General features: G+C 43.9%; 1 protein-coding gene across 1 annotated transcript in view; it reads left to right on the forward strand.

The window, feature by feature from the left end:
- The first annotated feature begins 14,045 nt into the window (after window positions 1-14,045).
- DGKI (diacylglycerol kinase iota) overlaps window positions 14,046-20,500 on the forward strand; it is a 292,329-nt gene continuing 285,874 nt past the window's right edge. Inside the window, exon 1 of the mRNA XM_056846063.1 lies at window positions 14,046-14,242. Within this exon, the coding sequence (XP_056702041.1) occupies window positions 14,046-14,242 (197 nt within the window). The remainder of the gene's footprint in view (window positions 14,243-20,500) is intronic.

Below are 20,500 nucleotides of genomic sequence, written 5' to 3' on the forward strand. Positions count from 1 at the left end.
AAACTCGTTTTGAGTTCCTAGAATGAAGCATGCAGTCAATGCCATCGCTTGCTTGAGCCTTTTCCCTTCCTGGTTTTGTTTCTTAATTGTGTGTGTTCTAAAAGCAGGTCTTGGTATGTAAAAGAGGGAAGGTCTAATAACCTGTCTTCTTGGCAGGCTCCAAGCTGTTGTCAGTCCATATGATCACAGCTTCCGCTTTAGACACCAGCAGACACCAATTTTGGGATCAGAAAATCCAGTAAACAACTGCTCCAGTAATTAGGGAGTTGGTACGGTTGCCCATGGGTTAGTTTCCAGACTAGTCACCAGTCTCTTCAAATCATTGTAGTGGTTATTTGCTAATGTGGATATCTTATGTGTACAGTGCATACTTTTTTCCTCTCCACAAATACCGTAGCTCCCAGGTAGCTCTAACAAAATTATAGCTGTCTGCTTAGATCTTTCAAAACAATGTCTTCTGATGCTTTCCAGTGGTGTTTTTCAGGATTATCTCAAATAGCTATGTATGCAAATGTCAAACTTTGAAAATCAAAGCTTCACTTTATGGCACTTCTCTGTTTCAAAAGTTGTCCTTGTCAGTGATTCCGTATGTGTAGCTATCACGCTTTTAGAGTTTGTGGGTGATCTTTCAAAGAAGAGGGCATTATTTTAAATTATGTATCTATGGAAATCCGCAATGGTGTCAGTGATGCTTCTTAACCCATGGTAAAGGTTAAGGGAGTCCCCTGTGCAAGCACTGGGTCATTACTGACCCATGGGGTGATGCCATGACACAACAATTACTGGGCAGATTATGTTTACGGGGTGGTTTGCCATTGCTTTCCCCAGTCATCTACACCCAGAAAGCTGGCTACTCATTTTACCATCCTCAGAAGGATGGAAGGATGAGTCAACCTTGAGCCTGCTACCTGAAACTGACTTCCATCAGGATCGAACTCAGGTTGTGAGCAGAGCTTTGACTGCAGTTTACCACTCTGCGCCACAGGGCTCCTTTAATCCATGTTACTAGTACATATATGGTGGTTTTGTTTTTTGCTGTATATATGCTGGAACTCCACTCTTATTTCCCCTGTTCATTTGCTATTTGTATCGTATAAATTAATGTATTTTAATATGTCTGATTCTGAACCAGATTTCCTCTGATGTAATCAGTGGTTTCCATTTTAAACCAAGCTGAAGATTTGCTCCCTTTTTCCATCAGCTGTGCTTAGCAACATTATCCAATTCTTGATTATAAAGCTGGGTTTTATGTCAAATTGCCAATGTTCAATTTTTCTCTTTTTGAAATAATTCAGCATGTGGGCTTCTTTGGTGTGTGTTCAAACCTTCAATTTTAAGGAGTGGATACTGTCTGGGCACAGTTTGACTGTCAATGAAACGAATGAGTAGTAGTAATTGCCCCAACAGCAAGGATTTTCATGATGAACTTGGGCTTGCCAATGCTAAACGTCCATTGTGCAGCACGCACACCTCAAAAGCATTGTATATTTAGCATCCTTTCCCCCACTCTAGGACAAAAATAGCTCATCTTTAAATTGCTAATTGGAAAGTGGCCATCTTTTTTTTTCAAAAATGTTTTTGAAGGTGAAACAGTAGGCCACTGCTCTAGTGACTAAAAAGAAAGCAGGGTAGTTTTTAAAATGCATATTGGCTTATTAATGTATTTCTCCAGGCTCTCAGTCAGAAGAGGATCTTCCCCAACAACTGTTACGCAAGATCCTTTTACTGAAGATGTCAGGGGTTAAACATGGAACCTTCTGTATACAGTACCACTGAGCGGTGTCACTTTTTACTGGAGCCATTTGTCCTGAGTTTTGAACTCTTCCAGATCCAAACCTGGCACTCCTTTTCTCTCTCCCCAAAATATATGGAAGAGAGCGGATTGGTTAACCAGAATGTTTGCCAGGTTTCTGTCATGATCTCCCAGGAGAGGAGCTGTCAGCTCAGAGGAAGGGCAAGGTTTTTCTGCTTGGTTTTTTTCCACTGGGGGGTTACCCCTCTTCTCCAAATGCCCCTTTGCCCTCAGCGCTAGCATCAGGGAAGGCAATCCATAGATATTGGGCTGTTGACAGTGGCAGTCAATTGCCCAGTCCTTGCCCTCTTTCCATTGGCATGCTTGCAAATTCTGACCTTTCTTGCTGAAATCCTGAAGTGAGCTATCATGCCGCCCAATATCATTTTGGTGGAATCAGTTCACACATTGGACTGGATATAAAGTGAAGAGATATTCAGCGATAAGGAGCTGGGTATGTTTAGTCTGAAGAAGAGAAGACTGAGAGGTGATATGATAACCGTCTTCAAGTATTTGAAGGGCTGTCATATAGAGGATGGTGCCAAATTGTTTTCTGTGGCCCCAGAAGGTCGGACCAGAACTAATGGGATGAAATTAAAAGAGTTTCCATCTAGACATTAGGAAGAATTTTCTAACAGAGCAGTTCTTCAGTGGAACAGGCTTCCTCGGGAGGTGGTAAGCTCTCCTTCCCTGAAGGTTTTTAAGTGGAGGCTAGATGGCCATCTGTCAACAATGCTGATTCTATGATAGAGAGGGCATCTTGGCCATCTGGGCATGGAGTAGGGGTCACTGGGGGTGTGTGGGGGAGGTAGTTGTGAATTTACTGCAATGTGCAGGGGGCTGGACTAGATGACCCTGGTGGTCCCTTCCAACTCTATGATTCTACATGCATGCATGAACCAGATCAGTGGGCAAACCATTTGTAATTTCATTGGTATTTGTCAGGCTTATTTTCGCAAACAAATGGTTGGAAACTTCTAGTGTGCAGCCGATCTTAATAATTTTTCATGCTGTACAAAATATGACAGTGACATTCCTAATGAGCTTACTATGTAAATACTTTCCACAATTTCCCCCCTCCCTCTCCTTATAATTTTGCCTCTTAATTATCAGTCCCCTGGCCTGCTGCTTTCTGTACCCTGGTTCCTTTCTATCAATGTTGATGTACACACTGCAAGCAAAGTAATGCTCTTCAGTGTGCAGTACACTATCCCACTGCATCTTGGGACATTTGTCTTCATAGCAGAGACTCAGAAATCCTTCTTCATACCTCCATGTGTTTAGGGACAATGTAGTCCAGCTAGGTTAAATCCTTTCTTCTAAAACAAAGGCGGGCTTTTTAAAATGCACTTAATCTGACCAAAGCTTGCAGGGGTTAAGTATATGCTAAGACGAGTGCAGGATTGCGTCTGCTTTATGGAGTAGTACAGGAGCCGGAAATAATATGCCCGGCTATCTAAGTTGCCACCCTTTTGCCCATACATTTCATTTAGTCCTCCTTCGCTGTGAATACACCAATGTGTTTTTGTGGTTTTCATTTAAATGGAATTGTCCTGAATGAAATGTGGCAATTATCTAGCTAAGCAGAAACCAGAAAAAATCTCTGGCATTATTAATATCCCTTTTGCCTTCAGTCTCTTTGCTTTGCAGCATTGGTTGAGCTTTCTGTTAAAGGTGACCCTTTTAAAAATAATTTGTATGTGTATGTTGTTTTTCTATATGCATTGCTCGTCTAGGTCTGTCTTCACATGATTGTTCATACTGTACACTGGGGGCAGGGGAGGGTTTTTTTTGTATAGAGAACCTGTTTTCTTGTATTGTTAAGCAGACAAGTCTAAAACCAAACAGCATACTAAGTGTTTTTTTTTTGTATGTAGCTGAATAAAGTATGTAATGCTTTATCTGTTCCTTGCAAATAAATATTTTCCTAAAGAAAAAACACACACCCTTTTGTTATTCCACTACTGAATCTTGACATCTATTAAGAACCAAGTCTTCTGCTTTTTGATAACCATTCCTTGCTTTAAAACAGAACATGTTTCTTACTTTCTGAATGGAAAAAGCTGATTGTGTGGCCTGGCTGTAAACTGAAAGAGAGGTCAAAAGAAGCGGTATCTGTTGCTGCCTTATGCATTATAGAATACAGTGGACTGAAATAACTGGGATTTGTTTTAAAAGGACAGTAGGGTTGTAGTCTCACTGACATGTCGCTAAGCAGGAGTGGGGCCACAGCTGTGTGGCAGAGTATCTGCTTTGCGTGCAGGAGGTCCCAGGTTCAATCCCCACCATCTCCAGCTGAAAGGAACAGATAGTAGGTGCTGTGAAAAACTTCCACTGGGGAACCACTGCTGATCAGGGCAGACACTAGCGATCTTGTTAGACCAGTGTGCTTATGTTCATGCCCATTCCTCTGAGATCAGTTTAAAGCCCCAGTCGAATGAAGCACCGGGGTGTCGCAGGCCTGTGCATACGCCATGTGAATTGTATTCTGTGTCTCAGGTTCTTAACCGGTAGAAGGCCCTACACCCATGGTCATAACATCAGTCTACAGCATGCAAAATGCTGTTTGTGCAGGGGTTCAGAGTCTAAGAACCATGTATGATCCAGAACTGCACACAGCCTTACAAAGGTAAATGCTTACATATATAGTGCCGGCACTGCTTTTTAACCGTTTTTTAAAATCCAAATGTTGTTCCCTTAAAGATATTGCCATCTCTTTTTTATGTGTAAAAATTTATTTTTAACAAACACATAAAACATTGCAGCATAAGCACAATATAACAATATATATGAAGCTTGCCATTCAAAATTACAACTCGATTATCAACTTCTACGAATTACATTACTCTTTGTTCTCCACATATTTCCCCATATCTAATATATTTATTACTTGTTTATTAAACATATATCACCTAAATCTTTCTCATTCTGTCTCAAATTAATTCAATTCTTCTGTTCCAAATTTCTAGCTGTACAATTGGGAAAAAAATCATTTTTTTCTCAAAATTCTGAGATTGACCTATTATGTATAAAAGATGTCAGTTTTGCCATAGTTCCCTCCGTGCCTACAACCGCCTAGAGCAGGGGACTCACCTGTGTCAGAGGGCCAGCCACAGGCAGGGTTACCAGGATGCCCAAAGCCACTGCAGCAGAGGCGCCAAAGGTTCAGAGCATTCCTACACGAGTGTAGAAGGAGTGCTAGACTACAGGCCCAGAGAAGGGCACTCCCTGCTGACAATAATGAGGCTAATGAGCAGCAGCCAGCAGGGAATGCTGAGTCAGAGGAACAAGCAACAGCTGGTTCACCCTAGGCCTATTTAAGCAGGCACTTGCATCCAGACCAGCGTGGGAACAGTTTGCGCTTCCACCCTGTGCCAACAATAACCATGCCTGGTTCTGCGTGCCTATGAGCCTGGACACTGACTATTCTCTTGGACTATGTCTACTACTTGAGACTAAACGCTGCAGGTAACCTTGCTTTTACTTGGGATTGCTCTTGACCCTGTCTGGGCCCAGGGCCCGGACACCTACTCTTTAACATGGAAGTAGCGTTGCCAGGTCCCTCTTCGCCATCGGCGGGAGATTTTGGGGGCGGAGCCTGAGGAGGGCAGGGTTTGGGGAGGGGCTTCAATGCCATAGAGTTCAATTGCCAAAGAGGCCATTTTTCTCCAGGTGATCTGATCTGTATCAGCTGGAGATCAGCTGTATTATCAGGAGATCTCCTGCTACTACCTGGCAGTTGGCAACCCTGCATGGAAGTAAGGCTCATAGTTTAGAATTGAACTCATAAGAGCATACCTGTGGGGAAAAACTGGAGGGTGCCAAGACTCTGAGAACCTATGTTGAGTCTCAGGTGGTCCTTTCCAGAAAACTTCCAGGGAAGCAGTTGCCAGTCTGAGCTGAAGTGGTTACTTTGCTTCATTATGTAGTGTGTGCATGCAAGGAGGTATCTAGGCCACTTCACTGATGCATCATTTGCAACAGAAGTGTGTCCTAGAATAACCAGATGAGATTAAGAACCAGTGCATTTGGGCACTGCAACTTTGGGTCTTGATTCAGTTTCTGTGGCTCATCTGGAAGGGTCCAGATGGGGATCCCAGCTTTTGGTTCCCCAGTAGTATATTTTCCTCACAGCATATTGATATATATTTTAACTTCAGTTTTTAAATATGCATGTATAATCCCAAACGATTGGGTTCTTTTTTGTCTAATGGGGAAGGAAAACATAGAACAATCAGCCAGGATTGCTTGAATAGCAGCTCAGTATCTATCAATGGGTGAAGCTTTTATACTTAAAACAACATCTCATAGACTATAAGCTTCTGGACGGGTAGGGCCTTTGCTCATAGTGCATGGAGACTGGGGTGGGGGGGGGGATGAATATGAGAAAAACAGCATGGCTGACCATGTATGTATAATGTGCTGCACAGTGTGAGCAAACCAAGAGTGTTTGTGTGTAATGAAGACAGTTAAATAATGGTGAGAGAGATGAGGAGGTTTGCATTTAACAGATGCGTGAGTGTATTGAATGGGGCATCTAAATAGCAGCATGAACGAGAGGTATGTATGTGAGAGAGAAGGTTGGCAAAATTATGTATGTGTCTCGATGTATATAATGGGGCAATTTAATAAGAATGAGTGAGGTCAGTTTGAGCAAGACTGTATAATGGGATAGCAAAATGAAATAGTCTGAGATGTGTGTGTGTGTAATAAAGAAGCTAGGTAAGGCCTTGCTGGGTCAGACCAAGGCCTATTTAGTCCCATATTCCAATAGTACAAGAAAGACACCTCTGGGAATCTAACAAATAGGACTGGAAGGGTCCATTGCCTTTTTCCTCCCCTTCCTTCCTCCCTTAATAACCCAGGGTTTGCTACACACGGAGGTCTCCTTATGCTAACCTGGCTCTTAGTTGTTAGTAGGCCTGTTCTCCATACATTTGTTTAGTCTGTCAAAGCAGAGCCCACCACTTCATCTTGTTGTAGTAAGTTCTCCAGGTGAATGAAGTGTTGAAAAAAAGCCTGCCGAACCCATTGTAAGGGACAATTTTTTTTAATCCAGGGCCTGAATTTTGAAGTGAGGTACCATTAGCAGGAATCTAGTCTCCTCCTTACTGGAAAACTTGCAGGAGTGCTTGTGTCTAGCTTTAGCAGCCCAAGTCTTATCTGTACTATAATGGATGTGCACAAAGAACCGGCTTGTTTCTGGGATCAGCTTTTCACCAGTCTCCAGTTCCAGATGTCACCATGTGGGGGGGTGTTCCTATGAAATATGGTGGATGTACCACTTCAGAATTTGTGATGTGAATGAGACCTTCGGAACCAGGTGTTAGGAAACGGTTTCACTAAGTGCATTGCTCTGGTTAAAAAAAAAATGCAGAATGAAACCTCTTAAACTGTATATTAGAAGAAATGCTAAAATATTGGGCCAAAATTGAGGTTATTGAGGATACATCTGGTCAGAGCTCAGGATGTGTTCCAGATTTTTCAAATTAAAAGCTTTTTTTACTGCTCAGCTTTGAAAAGGATTGTCTCTTGGAGGTTTCACAGAATTTGCAGCATCCCAACAAAATTAAAATGGTCTTCTGTTGAAAAGTGATAATATTTTGCTTGATCTTGAAAGTAAGCCATGATTTTTGTTTTACTTCGTGAAACTGTGATTTGGGGTATGATACTAGTCAAAAAGTATGGTGGTGTTTCTTTTTAAAGAGCCCTACTTTCTCAGCCAGCCTATTAAGAGATAGTACTCGAAAAATGATGATTTAGTAGAGATCTTCAAGATTGCTAAAACTTTTTTTTTTTTTTAAACACCCTATAATATGTTGGTATTGTAATTAATGCAATGCCTCCATTTCCCTTCTGCTAGGAATGTTTTAGGCACAGATCTATTGGAAGTCTTTGTCTCAGAAACTTTTTAAAAATGTTTAAATATATCATAACCATGGCCTCCGGAACCTTTCTTTTTCAATTTTGTGTCAGTGATGCCAAACAATAGTTTTTAATGCATCAACTGGAGCTTATCCGATTTTTGCTGGGCAGGTGGGGGATTACACCAAGATATAGGAATGATTGGGGAAAGTCCTGGAATTACACATTTTGATTAAGGATCACTGCTTTACAACATGCTCAAGACATTAATCATCTGGATTGTCACAGGAGGCAAACATTCATAGTGTAGTTGTTAGCATTTCAGCCTAGGATCCAGGAGGCCCAGGTTCGAATCCCCACTCTGCCATGGAAACTTGGGTGATCTTGGACTAGTCACACTCTCTCAGCTCAACCTTTTCCACAGGGTGGCAATGAACTTCTGTAGCTGTTGCCATGTAGAAATTAAGAAGTAATATTTGGAAGTCTCCCTTTATATTCCTCCCAGGTGAGGTTGTAGAGTTCTTTGTCTAGGGATTCATACCGGCCTCATCCCCCTTTGGGGGGGCATGTTTAAATCTGTCCTGGGGGTGTAGAGGTCAGAGTGTCAGATGAGGATCTGGGAGAACTAAGTTCAGATCCTTACTCAGCCAAGGAAGCTTGACCTTTGGCAAGTCACACTCAGTCGAATCTACCTTACAGGATTTTCGTGAGAATAAAATGGAGGAGAGAACCACATAAGCCACCTAAGGTCTCTACTAGGAAGAAACATAGGGTATAAAGGACATCCATAAATAATTACCTGACTCCTGTATAATTTTACTACAGCAGACTAATATGGCTGCCCCCTTGGAGATGCTTATATTGAATTATCAAGTTTTGATTTTTTTAACATTAAAAAAACACTAAGGCCAACTTATTGCTTGTTGAAATATGTCATTGCAAACCACCCAAGCCCCCTTCGTTGGTGTGTGGGGAAAGGCAGGAAATAAAGCCTACGATTAAGCAGAGTGAAGAGGTCTGCCTTGGATAGTAAATCTTGAGGTGTCACAAAAGACAGCCAATTGCCATTATTGGCTCTAGCTTTATCACCATTTGGAATTTCTGTGGACCAGAATGAAAACAGGAGTGTTTAAATGTTAATCTTCTCATAATTAAAATATATATATACATTTTACATAGGTTTTGGTTTTCTCATTTCTAAAGCGTCGACCAGTTTGTTTGTTTCATTTGTACCTTTCTCCCCAATGGGGGCCCAAAGCTGCGTTCATCATTTGCCTCTCCTCCAGTTTATCCTCACAACAATCTTGCAAGGTAGGAGTGGCAGACAGGAAGCTGTCCTGCCCTGAAGGGAAAAACAGCCACTCAGCTGAGCCTATAGGAATGCTGCTCCAGCTTTGAGTAAGGGGATGGAATAAACAAATAAATCTTCTTTGTTGGTTATATACTCATCCTGCCTCTGTGATCTCCATGATCTCCCTGCGCACCACAAAGCTTACGTCATGGCAGCAAACCCAAACCCTACGTACTTACTGCCTTTAGAACCCCCGGTAACTGAGTGGAAGGTTTGTAGTTTAAAACAAACCTTGATCCCTAAATATCATAGGAGGCTGTGTGGGTCCTCTCACTTGGTAGAAAAGACTTGTCACAGTAGGTTATGCTGAGAGTGTGTGAATGGCCCAAGGTCACCCAGCGAGCTTCCATGTCAGAGTGGGGATTCGAACTGGGGTCTCCCAGATCCTAGTCCAACATTTTATACACTACACCACATTGGCTCTCTAGTGGTAGGAATGGATCTGATGTGTCCCTCAGAAAGAGAATTGTCATTTAGGTCCATCAGAATGAGATGGCTGGTTTGTAACAGCCCTCGCCCGGGAGATGCTCTTCAAGTTCCAACCAGATCTCACAAAGGATTTGACATCTTTGTGGTTGAAGGTTATTTTCAAGATATATAACGAATTAGAATGTAAGAATGCAAAGGAGATTTTAGATATTTTAGAGAGGGAGGAAGACGGTGGGGAAGTCAATTATAATTAATTATATATAAAATTGAAGACATACAACTAGTAATTTTTTAAAACAAATTTTCCTTATTGGTAAATAAGATGTATTGTCAAATGATATGTAAGTAATTATTGAAATATATATATATATATATATATATATATATATATATATATATATATATATATATATATATATATATATATATGAAGGTTATTTTCAAGAGCTGGATGTTCCCTTCTAAAACCAGGCTGTTGGCATTGTATATGTATATGCGTAACTTCATAGAGATTAATGTGTAAATAAAATGCTGTCTGAGAGGATTTAGAGCATCCCCCTTGCTCTTGACCTACCTCTCAAGAAGATAATTTTATGACTAGGAGGAAATGAGAACAAGACTTGCAAGTGGCATAGATTGCCTGCTAGATTTAATGTTCTAGTTTTATAAAAAGGAAATCCTCCACCTCTTTGGCTGGTGTTTGTGAGTGTGTGCGGGAACTCTCAATGTGATGATGTCAGGACACAAGAGAAGTGGAACTAAATGTTGTGGTGGAGGAACACTTTTCACAGGCTGCTGCTGTTGGTGACAACATTTCTTACCTAGGATGCAAAGCTCATGCAAAATGCCACATCTTTTTCTCACATGTATACGGCAGTCATAGTCCTGGTGTTAAAATTTGATTCCACAGTTGCAGTAAAATGGACAAGTATTTAGGATATTTACCAATTTTCTCCCCCATGAGACCCCAAACAGCTTATAGTGTTAATAAATATAGTGAAAATACAATAGGGGGAAAAATTATACAAACAGAAAGTAGCCATGTGGGTTCAGCTCATTCCAGGGCAGGAGCCACAGGCCAAGAGCCCTTTCATAGTTTGGGGGGCATGTTTAAATCTGTCCTGGGTGATATAGTGGTTAGAGTGTCCAACTAGGATCTGGAAGACCCAGGGTCGAATCCTCATTCTGCCATGGTAGCTTACTAGGTGCCCTTGCTAAGTGATACACTCTCAGCCTGACCCAGCTCACAGGGTTGTTGGGAAGATAAAATAGAGAAGAGAATCATGTCCCCCACTGGGGACAAACACTGAATATAAATAAATCTTCAGGGAGTTTGAAATATTGCAGATGGTTTAGTTTATTAGTTTATTTATTTAGTTTATTAGAAGTTGGTTTTTTATTTGCAACCTGGTCTTGTGTTTGGCCATTTGATTCACTGATTGCTTTAAAATTTGTTGTAAACTATTGTGTAGCCATCCAAGGGTAGTCGATGCAGGACAGGCAAAGCAGAACTCTACTTCATAGGGCACATAATTAACTTGCGGCCCTCAGTGGTGACAGATGCCAACTTTTTGGATGGCTTTAAAAAGGCTCAAACAGATTAATTCAGAATAGGGGCATCAGTTAATATTAGCCATGATAGATCAATAGAACCTCCATGTTCAAAGGCAGCAGTAGTGGGAGGCTTTGGCACTGGTGCCCCTGATCATGTGTCTTCCAGGGCATTTGGCTGGCCACCATGGTAAACAGGATGGTTGTCTAGAAGAACTAATTGTCCTGTTAAGCCAGGTTCTTCTTGAGTTCTGTTTAGATGAAAGGACAGGGGACAAATGTTTTAACAAGGCATTTATATTACATTAGTTAACACATTTGTTGCTTGCGGAGGTGATGTGTGAACTCCAAAACATTTGTTAACCATCTCTTTAGTTTCATCAGTTCCACAAACAGCGCTGCAGAAGCCACCCTGTGTGATATTTGAAAGCATGATTTTGAATGGGGAAGCAGCCGCCAGATAAAATAATGTCAGGAGGGGCTACTTGGGAAGCTATTCAACATGGTTAGACCTCTGCGCATCCTCTTTTAGATCCCTATATACCATTTACTGGTCACCCCAGTAACTTTGTAGGGTACGATTGCTTTCAGTTGGAGTGTGACGCATGGGGGAAGGGGAGACATGCATTTGCAGATTGGGAGGCAACTCTCTCTCCCCCCCCCCCCCCCCGCGGTCTTGCTTTAAATTCACAAGCTAAGCCAGCCAAGTAGTCATTTCTACAGGGAAGTTGTTCGAGGCAGTGAATACACACCTTCCCCGGGCGCTGTTGATGCTGGAGGGCAGCTAAGAGAGTCAAATGCCTCCGATGTGACAGAGGTCCACAATCTTCACCCCGCCCTCCGTCCCAGAGCGAATTCTGAATCTATTCTTCCAAGGCTGGCCCACTGTCATTTCTAGTTTGCTCGCGGCTCCTACACAATGTAGTACAGGACCTAGCTGTACAATACTGAAGGGTTTTAAACACTGTGCCCCTTTCCTTCACCATCACCCCCAGCCCCAAGCTTGGGGCTGCTATAGAAAACACCTGCGTCCTCGTCCCCCCCCCAAACACCCCCCCAACACATAGAAAAGAGTCTTTAAAACAGATGGATTCACATTCTAGCAGTATCTGAAGAAGTGAGCTGTGCCTCACGAAAGCTCACACCCTGCCAGAAAATATTTTTGCTAGTCTTTAAGGTGCTACTGGACTCTTGCTCTTTTCTACTACTGCAGACCGACTAACACGGCTACCCACGGTGAGTTATCCCCAACACATATTCATGGAAGGTTTTGCCTTGGATTTGCCACTCTTTAGATGCACTTTCCCCCCATCCATATTCTCAAAACTGAACAATAAGCCGCCATGCAGAGTTTTGAGAATTCAGATGGGGGAAATGTGCATCTATAGAGTGACAAATCCAATGCAAAACCTTCCATGAATAAATGGCCTATATAGTGTCTCTCTGCCCAGGAAGGTTTTGCATTGGATTTGTCACTCTCTAGATGCACATTTCCCCCATCTGAGTTCTCAAAACTCTGCATGGCGGCTTATTGTTGAGTTCTGAGAATATGGATGGGGAAAAAGTGCATCTAAAGAGTGGCAAATCCAAGGCAAAACCTTCCATGAATAAATGGCCTATATAGTGTCTCTCTGCCCAGGAAGGTTTTGCATTGGATTTGTCTCTCTATAGATGCACATTTCCCCCATCTGAGTTCTCAAAACTCTGCATGGCGGCTTATTGTTGAGTTCTGAGAATATGGATGGGGAAAAAGTGCATCTAAAGAGTGGCAAATCCAAGGCAAAACCTTCCATGAATAAATGGCCTATATAGTGTCTCTCTGCCCAGGAAGGTTTTGCATTGGATTTGTCTCTCTATAGATGCACATTTCCCCCATCTGAGTTCTCAAAACTCTGCATGGCGGCTTATTGTTGAGTTCTGAGAATATGGATGGGGAAAAAGTGCATCTTAAGAGTGGCAAATCCAATGCAAAACCTTGCATGAATAAATGGCCTATATAGTGTCTCTCTGCCCAGGAAGGTTTTGCATTGGATTTGTCACTCTCTAGATGCACATTTCCCCCATCTGAATTCTCAAAACTGCATGGCGGCTTATTGTTGAGTTCTGAGAATATGGATGGGGGGGAAAGTGCATCTAAAGAGTGGCAAATCCAAGGCAAAACCTTGCATGAATAAATGGCCTATATAGTATCTCTCTGCCCAGGAAGGTTTTGCATTGGATTTGTCTCTCTATAGATGCACATTTCCCCCATCTGAGTTCTCAAAACTCTGCATGGCGGCTTATTGTTGAGTTCTGAGAATATGGATGGGGGGAAAGTGCATCTAAAGAGTGGCAAATCCAAGGCAAAACCTTCCATGAATAAATGGCCTATATAGTGTCTCTCTGCCCAGGAAGGTTTTGCATTGGATTTGTCTCTCTATAGATGCACATTTCCCCCATCTGAGTTCTCAAAACTCTGCATGGCGGCTTATTGTTGAGTTCTGAGAATATGGATGGGGAAAAAGTGCATCTTAAGAGTGGCAAATCCAATGCAAAACCTTGCATGAATAAATGGCCTATATAGTGTCTCTCTGCCCAGGAAGGTTTTGCATTGGATTTGTCACTCTATAGATGCACATTTCCCCCATCTGAATTCTCAAAACTGCATGGCGGCTTATTGTTGAGTTCTGAGAATATGGATGGGGAAAAAGTGCATCTAAAGAGTGGCAAATCCAAGGCAAAACCTTCCATGAATAAATGGCCTATATAGTGTCTCTCTGCCCAGGTCCCAAGGTGCAGCTGCTACCGCTGGGCTCTTCAAGAGGGCGTGGCAGGAGCGGCTGCCGGAGGGGAGGAGGCGCTGATTGGCCAGCGCGGAGGCGGGAGGCAGGGAGTTTCCCACAATGCCCCGCTGCCGCCAGTGCGGCCGCCGATGGATGCTGCGGGAAGGTGCTGCCATTTGCTTGCCGCCCGGGCGAGTGGGGAGCTGAGGGGACCCCGCGCCGGCAGCCAGGGGGGCAGCCCGCCCCCCTCGCCCCCCTCGCCCGCCCGCCGGGTCGCTGTCCGTCCAGCACCGCGATGAACCCGCCTCCGGCAGCCGGGGAAGAGAAGGGCGCTGCGGGAGGCGGCAGCCAGGCTTGCCGGGGAGCCGAAGGCGGCGGGGACCCCCGGGGTCCAGCCGCGGGAGCAGCCGACCCGCAGGAGCCCGGGCAGAAGGAAGAGTCTCTGGAAGAGAAGCTGAAGAGTTTAACCTTCAGGAAACAGGTGTCCTACAGGTGGGTGAGGAGGGCACAGGGGAAGGCGGCCCTTCTGGCGCGCTTGGACTCCCACGGGAAAGGATAATTCCCCGTGGGTCGCCGTGTTAGTCTGTCTGCAGTAGTAGGAAAGGGCAAGAGCCCAGGAGCACCTTAAGCGACTAACAAACATATTTTCTGGCAGGGTAGGAGCTTTCGTGAGCCACAGCTCACTTCTTCAGATGCAGCTGGAATGTGAATCCATCTGTCTTTAAATAGAGGAGAGTGAATTCAGACACGCACTCGTATGTCAATGTTAACGGTGTGTCAATGTGAGTAGCAGGCGTGATGGGATGAGGTGTGGTATGCAGAAGAGTCTGGGATGTCCAGGGGAGAGATGGGTGCGGAGAAATCCGCATTGGTCATGAGCCATGAATCCAAGGGAAAGGATGCGTGTGTGTGCTTGTGTGTATGTATTCTCGGACCCGAGGACAGGTCCATCGTTGGAAGTGCTCTGGAAGGATCGGCGTCAAAGTCCCAGTCTGCCTGTCCGGGTGACACCATTTCCCCAAGTTTCCCTCCCAATCTGTCTGGGAACGAGTTTGTATACCGGTGAATTAAGTGCGTGCTTGCGATCCCTTGAGTCCCTTCGCACACCTTCTCACGGCCCTTCCGCACTTTCAAGCAGGCTGGTGGCAAGCGTCTCTCCTCCTCTTTCTCCGCTTCAGGGATAACGCGGAGTTCTGATCTACATGCCTGATCACGAGAATGGGACCAGGAGGTGGTCCCTGCCACAGATCAGCTAACTGGGAGTTAGGATATGAGGTTATAGAGAGAGTATTATTTGATGTGGCAGGTCGGAGTGTGCGTTAGGAACCCCAGCTGTTGTCCCTTCCAGGAGAGGACCAAATGCTGTGAAGACTGTGGAAGTGATTGTTTTGGAGGGGTGGTGTGGTTTCACAAAAGCTGGAACACATCCCCCTTTTCTCCCACAAGTACGTTTGCATTATGCACACTTGCCTTGAGAAATAATCGTAGCTTATTTATCAGTGTGCCAACAATTCCATGTGTGTCATCTGCATACGCAGTTACTGCCCAAAACATTGTATTATTACTCAGAGCCATGAAAAAAATGTCACTAGTGGATTTTAAAAATTGGTCTAAAGGACTTCCCATTCCTTTACACAGGCATCATATTTGACAGCGTGTTCTGTATTGACACCATAGTTTGATATGTGATGAAGCAGAGATTCCTTATAGGGTCGCATATATTGCGCGTGGGAAATGTATGCATTTATATGTGTTAGTGGTTAAAGAGTTAACATCGTACAGTAATGCCAATTTGTTATGCCAGAATGTATGTGTAGGTAGTGCCGTGACAGCAGGCAGTGGGAGTTACTCTGCCAGAATGATGTTGCCATGCCAGGGATTAGGGTGAGGGCAGCACCATAATTGTCTGCTGCTTCTCTCCCCCCCCCCCCCCCCCGTCGAAGCAATCTGGCTTGCGCTAAAAAAGAAATCCTGATCTTGTTTACAATCCCTTTCCAAACAGGCAGTGCTTTAGCAAAGATGGTACGGGGGTGAAAAGGTTTATTTGTTCACACAGACTTTAAGCATTTACCTAGAAGGGTTTCTGTGTGCATCAGAAGGGATGTCCGATTGTCAGGGAAGTGGAGTGATCCTAAACTTTTCATAGAATCATAGATTTGGAAGGTACCACCAGGGTCATCTAGTCCAACCCCCCTGCACAATGCAGGAATTTCACAATTACCTCCTCCACATACCCCCAGTGACCCCTACTCCATGCCCAGAAGATGCCCTCCCTCTCATGAACTGCCTAAGTTCATAGCATCAGCATTGCTTTGATGTTTAATTTTTTTAAAAAGTCAGAAGATTGTGCCCACCTAAGGTTTTATCGGGGGCTGCTGGTAGTGATGTGAAATGTTTCCTTAGAAAAGCACCAAAGAATAATTTTGGTAGCGTTGGTACTTCTGTTTAAGGCTTCCAAAAGTCTTCCAAAGAATAAATTTCTTCCCCCCCTTTAAGCACCCCAACGAGTGAGCCATTCTGTATGTGTTAGCATCTGCCAAACTGTAATAGATAATTAGATTGGCTGCTTCTGTCTTTTGCTTGATGTACAGAGACCAGCAGAATTCATCTCCCTGGTAAATGAATGGCACCACACAGTGTGTTGCTTTAAGTTTCTCAAGCCAGCAAGTAGACTAACTTTGGTATTTTAATGTCTATGATACAGATGTGCATATGTGGTAGTGCTGCAGTGCTGTATGAGAGTATAAGCTTTGGTATGGACACAACCGGTTATTTGAGCAATCACTGTTCTTTTAGTAAAAAAAATGTTGGGACAAAGTGAATTTGAAAGCAAGGTAAAGAGCCCCTGTATAACATGGGGCTTCTTACTGCTCTTTCATTTCAGGGGAAGTAACAGTTTGCAGTAGCATGGCAGCTATATGAAATATATAGCAGAGCTGAGTGTATGGAAGAAACAAAGGATTTAGCTCAGTGTATCTGTGTCCTTTGTTGGCCCTGGTTAGTACATGGATGGGAGACCGCCAAGGAATACCAGGGTCATTATGCAGAGGAAGGCAATGGCAAACCAGCTCTGTTAGTCTCTTGCCTTGAAAACCCTACTGGGTTGCCATAGGTCTGATGCGACTTTATGGCACTTTACACATACACACACCCATGTCCTTTGAAGGGTGGAAGACCAAAGTCCAGCAACCTCTAAAGCAATCTTAATGCTCCCGATTGTGTGATCCCAGCATTGAGGTAGATGGGCTTGCACATACAACACCAAGTGCCTGACTTCACTCTTAGATTGAATGAACTGCTACTTTTCATTGGATGTCTTATGCATCTCATAAGCCTCATCTCCTTCCACACATCCTCTCTGAACTCAGCCAGGCTCCAGGTTTAGCTGTAAGTGGGTCTTTACCATGGTTGTGGGGAAAGAAGTTTGCATTAGAAATGTTGTTCCCATGGTTTTGTTATCTCAGGAAGATCTTGAGCCCAGAGAGGATGTTTCTTCAGTTAGCTTTGTCTTAGCTTCTCTTTCTGGATAACCAAGAAATGGGAAGTTCTACCTCAGTCAGTTGTGACTGGAGATGGTTTTCAAAGGGCCTGTTTTAAAAGGCTTGGTGAGAGAGAAGTCGCTTTCTGAGAGGTAGAGTCAGTGAATGGCTTGACTCAGCATATGCATAAGTGGTCCCTTTTGGCTTTGTAAACAAGAGATGACAGTCGAGCAAAAGAAGCACAAAATCTTGAGCGATTCATTTTTGGCTGACTTGACTAAGGGCCAAATGACTTGTTTGGGTTTTTTAAGAGTTGGGTCTGGGGTCCTCAAACCCAACTTGGGTTTCCAGCAGCCACACAGCAGCTGCAGTGAATGGCTTTTAAAATGTGCATGAATGATAGAGGTCTATAAAATTATGCATGGTTTGGAGAGAGTGGACAGGGAGACGTTTTTCTCCCTCTCCCATAATACTAGAACGCGGGGTCATCTGCTGAAGCTGGAGGGTGAGAGATTCAGAACAGATAAAAGGAAGTATTTTTTCACACAACACATAGTTAAATTGTGGAACTCCCTGCCCCAGGATGTGGTGATGGCTGCCAGCTTGGAGGGCTTTAAGAGGGGAGTGGACATATTCATGGAGGAGAGGGGCATTCATGGCTATTATTTAGAATGGATACTAGTCATGCTGCATACCTGTTCTCTCTAGTATCAGAGGAGCATGCCTATTATATTAGGTGCTGTGGAACACAGGCAGGATGGTGCTGCTGCAGTCGTCTTGTTTGTGGCTTCCTAGAGGCACCTGGTTGGCCACTGTGTGAACAGACTGCTGGACTTGATGGGCCTTGGTCTGATCCAGCAGGATGTGCAGCTTGTCCCTAAATGACTCAACACAATTCATTCACTGGCCACCCCGGGAATATTTGTTGCCTTTCCTGATAGGGTTTCCAACCATGATTTCAGAAATTACTGGAGATCGGGGGTGGGGGGTGGAGTGTGGGGAGGGAAAGGTTTAGGGACCTTAGTGGGGTATAATGCTATGTTATCCACCCATTTCTCCAGGGGAAGTGATTCCTGTCATCTGGAGATGTTGTAATTCTGGGAGATCTCCAGGCCCCACCTGGCTGCTGGCAACCCTATTTCCTGGCCTGCCTGCCTCCTTTCTCCTATCCTTTCAAACGTGAAAGGCAATACCTGGTTTTTCATTAGCAGGCAGCTTGTGACAGAGAAATCTGCAGGTAGTTTAGGAGATCCACATAGGGCACTGGAAAACTAACTGCCCCACCAACGACATCATGAAATATCCTCAACCAGGGGGGAATATGATCAGCTTTATACCTAACCGGAGTTTGTTTTTATTTAACTAGGGCAATAAATGGCAGAGGGGGGAAAATGAAAAGCTTCGATTCTTTCACTAAAGTGAAAGGGTGTCCTGTGGACCTGCCTAGATTCAGTGCTGTGTGCAGTTGTCTGTGAGTGTGTATACGCATATCTGTCTCTCTGTGTGAGATACATGGACCTCTTCTATGCATGGGCTCCTCCAACAGATACAGCTTTAGTCGCCCTAATCCAAGGCTCTGTCTGAGCTCAGGTGGCCACATGGATCTTCTCCATGCCAGGACTGGTACATTAATTTCAACAGAGCCTTGGCCAACAACTAATAGTTTTAAGAGGGGGCATATTTTAAACTGAGGAAGAGCTGAAGGGCTGGCAACATCAGCCCTGCCATTGACTTACTCCTACATAAGCTGAGCCAGAAGCAAAGGACTCCTTCCCCACTCTCCAAAGACAAAAACAGAGGCGTTTTGCCCTTTATAGCCTTCAGCTGTTGACAGGGGGATGCTAATGAAAGAGGCCTTTCCCTATGTCTGAGTGTACACATAATCGGGAGGTTCTAGAGAGTCATTGGGGGCCCACAGTTGATCACCTAGGCCACCAGAGAGTTAGGAACCCAGTCTCTGCAAGAAAAACAGTGTCTGTTCCGATCAGGACCCTCTTTTGAAAAGAGTGGGAAATAGGATTGCCAACTCTGTGCTGGAAAATACCTGGAGATTTTGGGGGTGGAGCCTGGGGAGGGCAGGGTTTGGGGCTGGGAGGGACTTCAATTCCATAGAATCCGATTGCCAAAGTGGCCATTTTCTCCAGGTGAACTGATCTCTATTGGCTGGAGATCAGTTGTAATAGCAGGAGATCTCCAGCTAGTACCTGGAGGTTGGCAACTCTAGTGGGAAAGCACTTGAGCTTCACAGGGAAGAGTCATAGCTCCCAGCTTTGCATGTGGCAAATCTCTGCTTTAACCCCCTGGCATCTCTGGTTAAAAGGATCTCAGTTTGCTACAATGGGAATAGGTAGTTCTTTGGTAGGTGGACCAATAATCTGGCAGCGTCATACATCCATATGTTATAGGCACACATCAGAGCTCGTGTCCCAATAAAATTCTCTGCATTGAAGTGACATAATACACACAGATTTGATATATTTATGCACATACAAGAGCTTGATTTATATATATTTGTGACAGGGAAGAATGGCAGAAGTTGTTTGTCTTCCCTCGTGTGTGGGCATGCAGCAAATTCCATATCTTTAAACAGAAGGCATTTTCAATAACCTTTAAATAACAACTTCCTGAGGGATATCATTAATTCTGTTTGAATTGCCAGCATGAAAAGGGAAGAGGGGGGAAAAAATCCCACACCTCTTGATTTCTACATCTGAGTCCTTTTCAAACCTCATTTATCCCACAAGGAATTTCCCCTTTCTTACATTAATAGCAAAAAGTCGCAGTCGATACCTAAATCTGAATGCTTTTATTTCCCAAGCACTGCTGGTTAAGTGAAATTCCTCCCACAAATACCAATTTTTTAAACTTTACAATTGCTACTTCTCAAAGAATGACGCTGTGATTGATTTGCCCATGCAAATGAGTCTAGAGTGTGCAGGAAGCTCTATTTAGATTGCCAGGAAAGGTTCTCTTACATAAGAGCACAATGGCAGGAACTGGAGACATCTTGATAGCTTTCTAAAGGTTGGCTTCGGGGTGGCCCTCTCTGTAGGCGTTCTCTGTTGACATCTAATGCAATACGATTCATCTGTATTTATGGGTACATATTAAGAAAAGTCTTTCTCTGGAAATAGCTCAACCTTTTGCAAAAATGAGCTCAATCGTCTTGGCGATGACTGGAAAGTGAGCAGCCATTGTGGAGACAGGGGAAGGCAAGAAGGGAACGGCCATCACAATTGGAGAAGAAAGAAGGGAGTTTATAAGGAGGTGG

The sequence above is a fragment of the Euleptes europaea genome, chromosome 3 (genome assembly GCF_029931775.1).
Source record: "Euleptes europaea isolate rEulEur1 chromosome 3, rEulEur1.hap1, whole genome shotgun sequence".
Taxonomy (NCBI): domain Eukaryota; kingdom Metazoa; phylum Chordata; class Lepidosauria; order Squamata; family Sphaerodactylidae; genus Euleptes; species Euleptes europaea.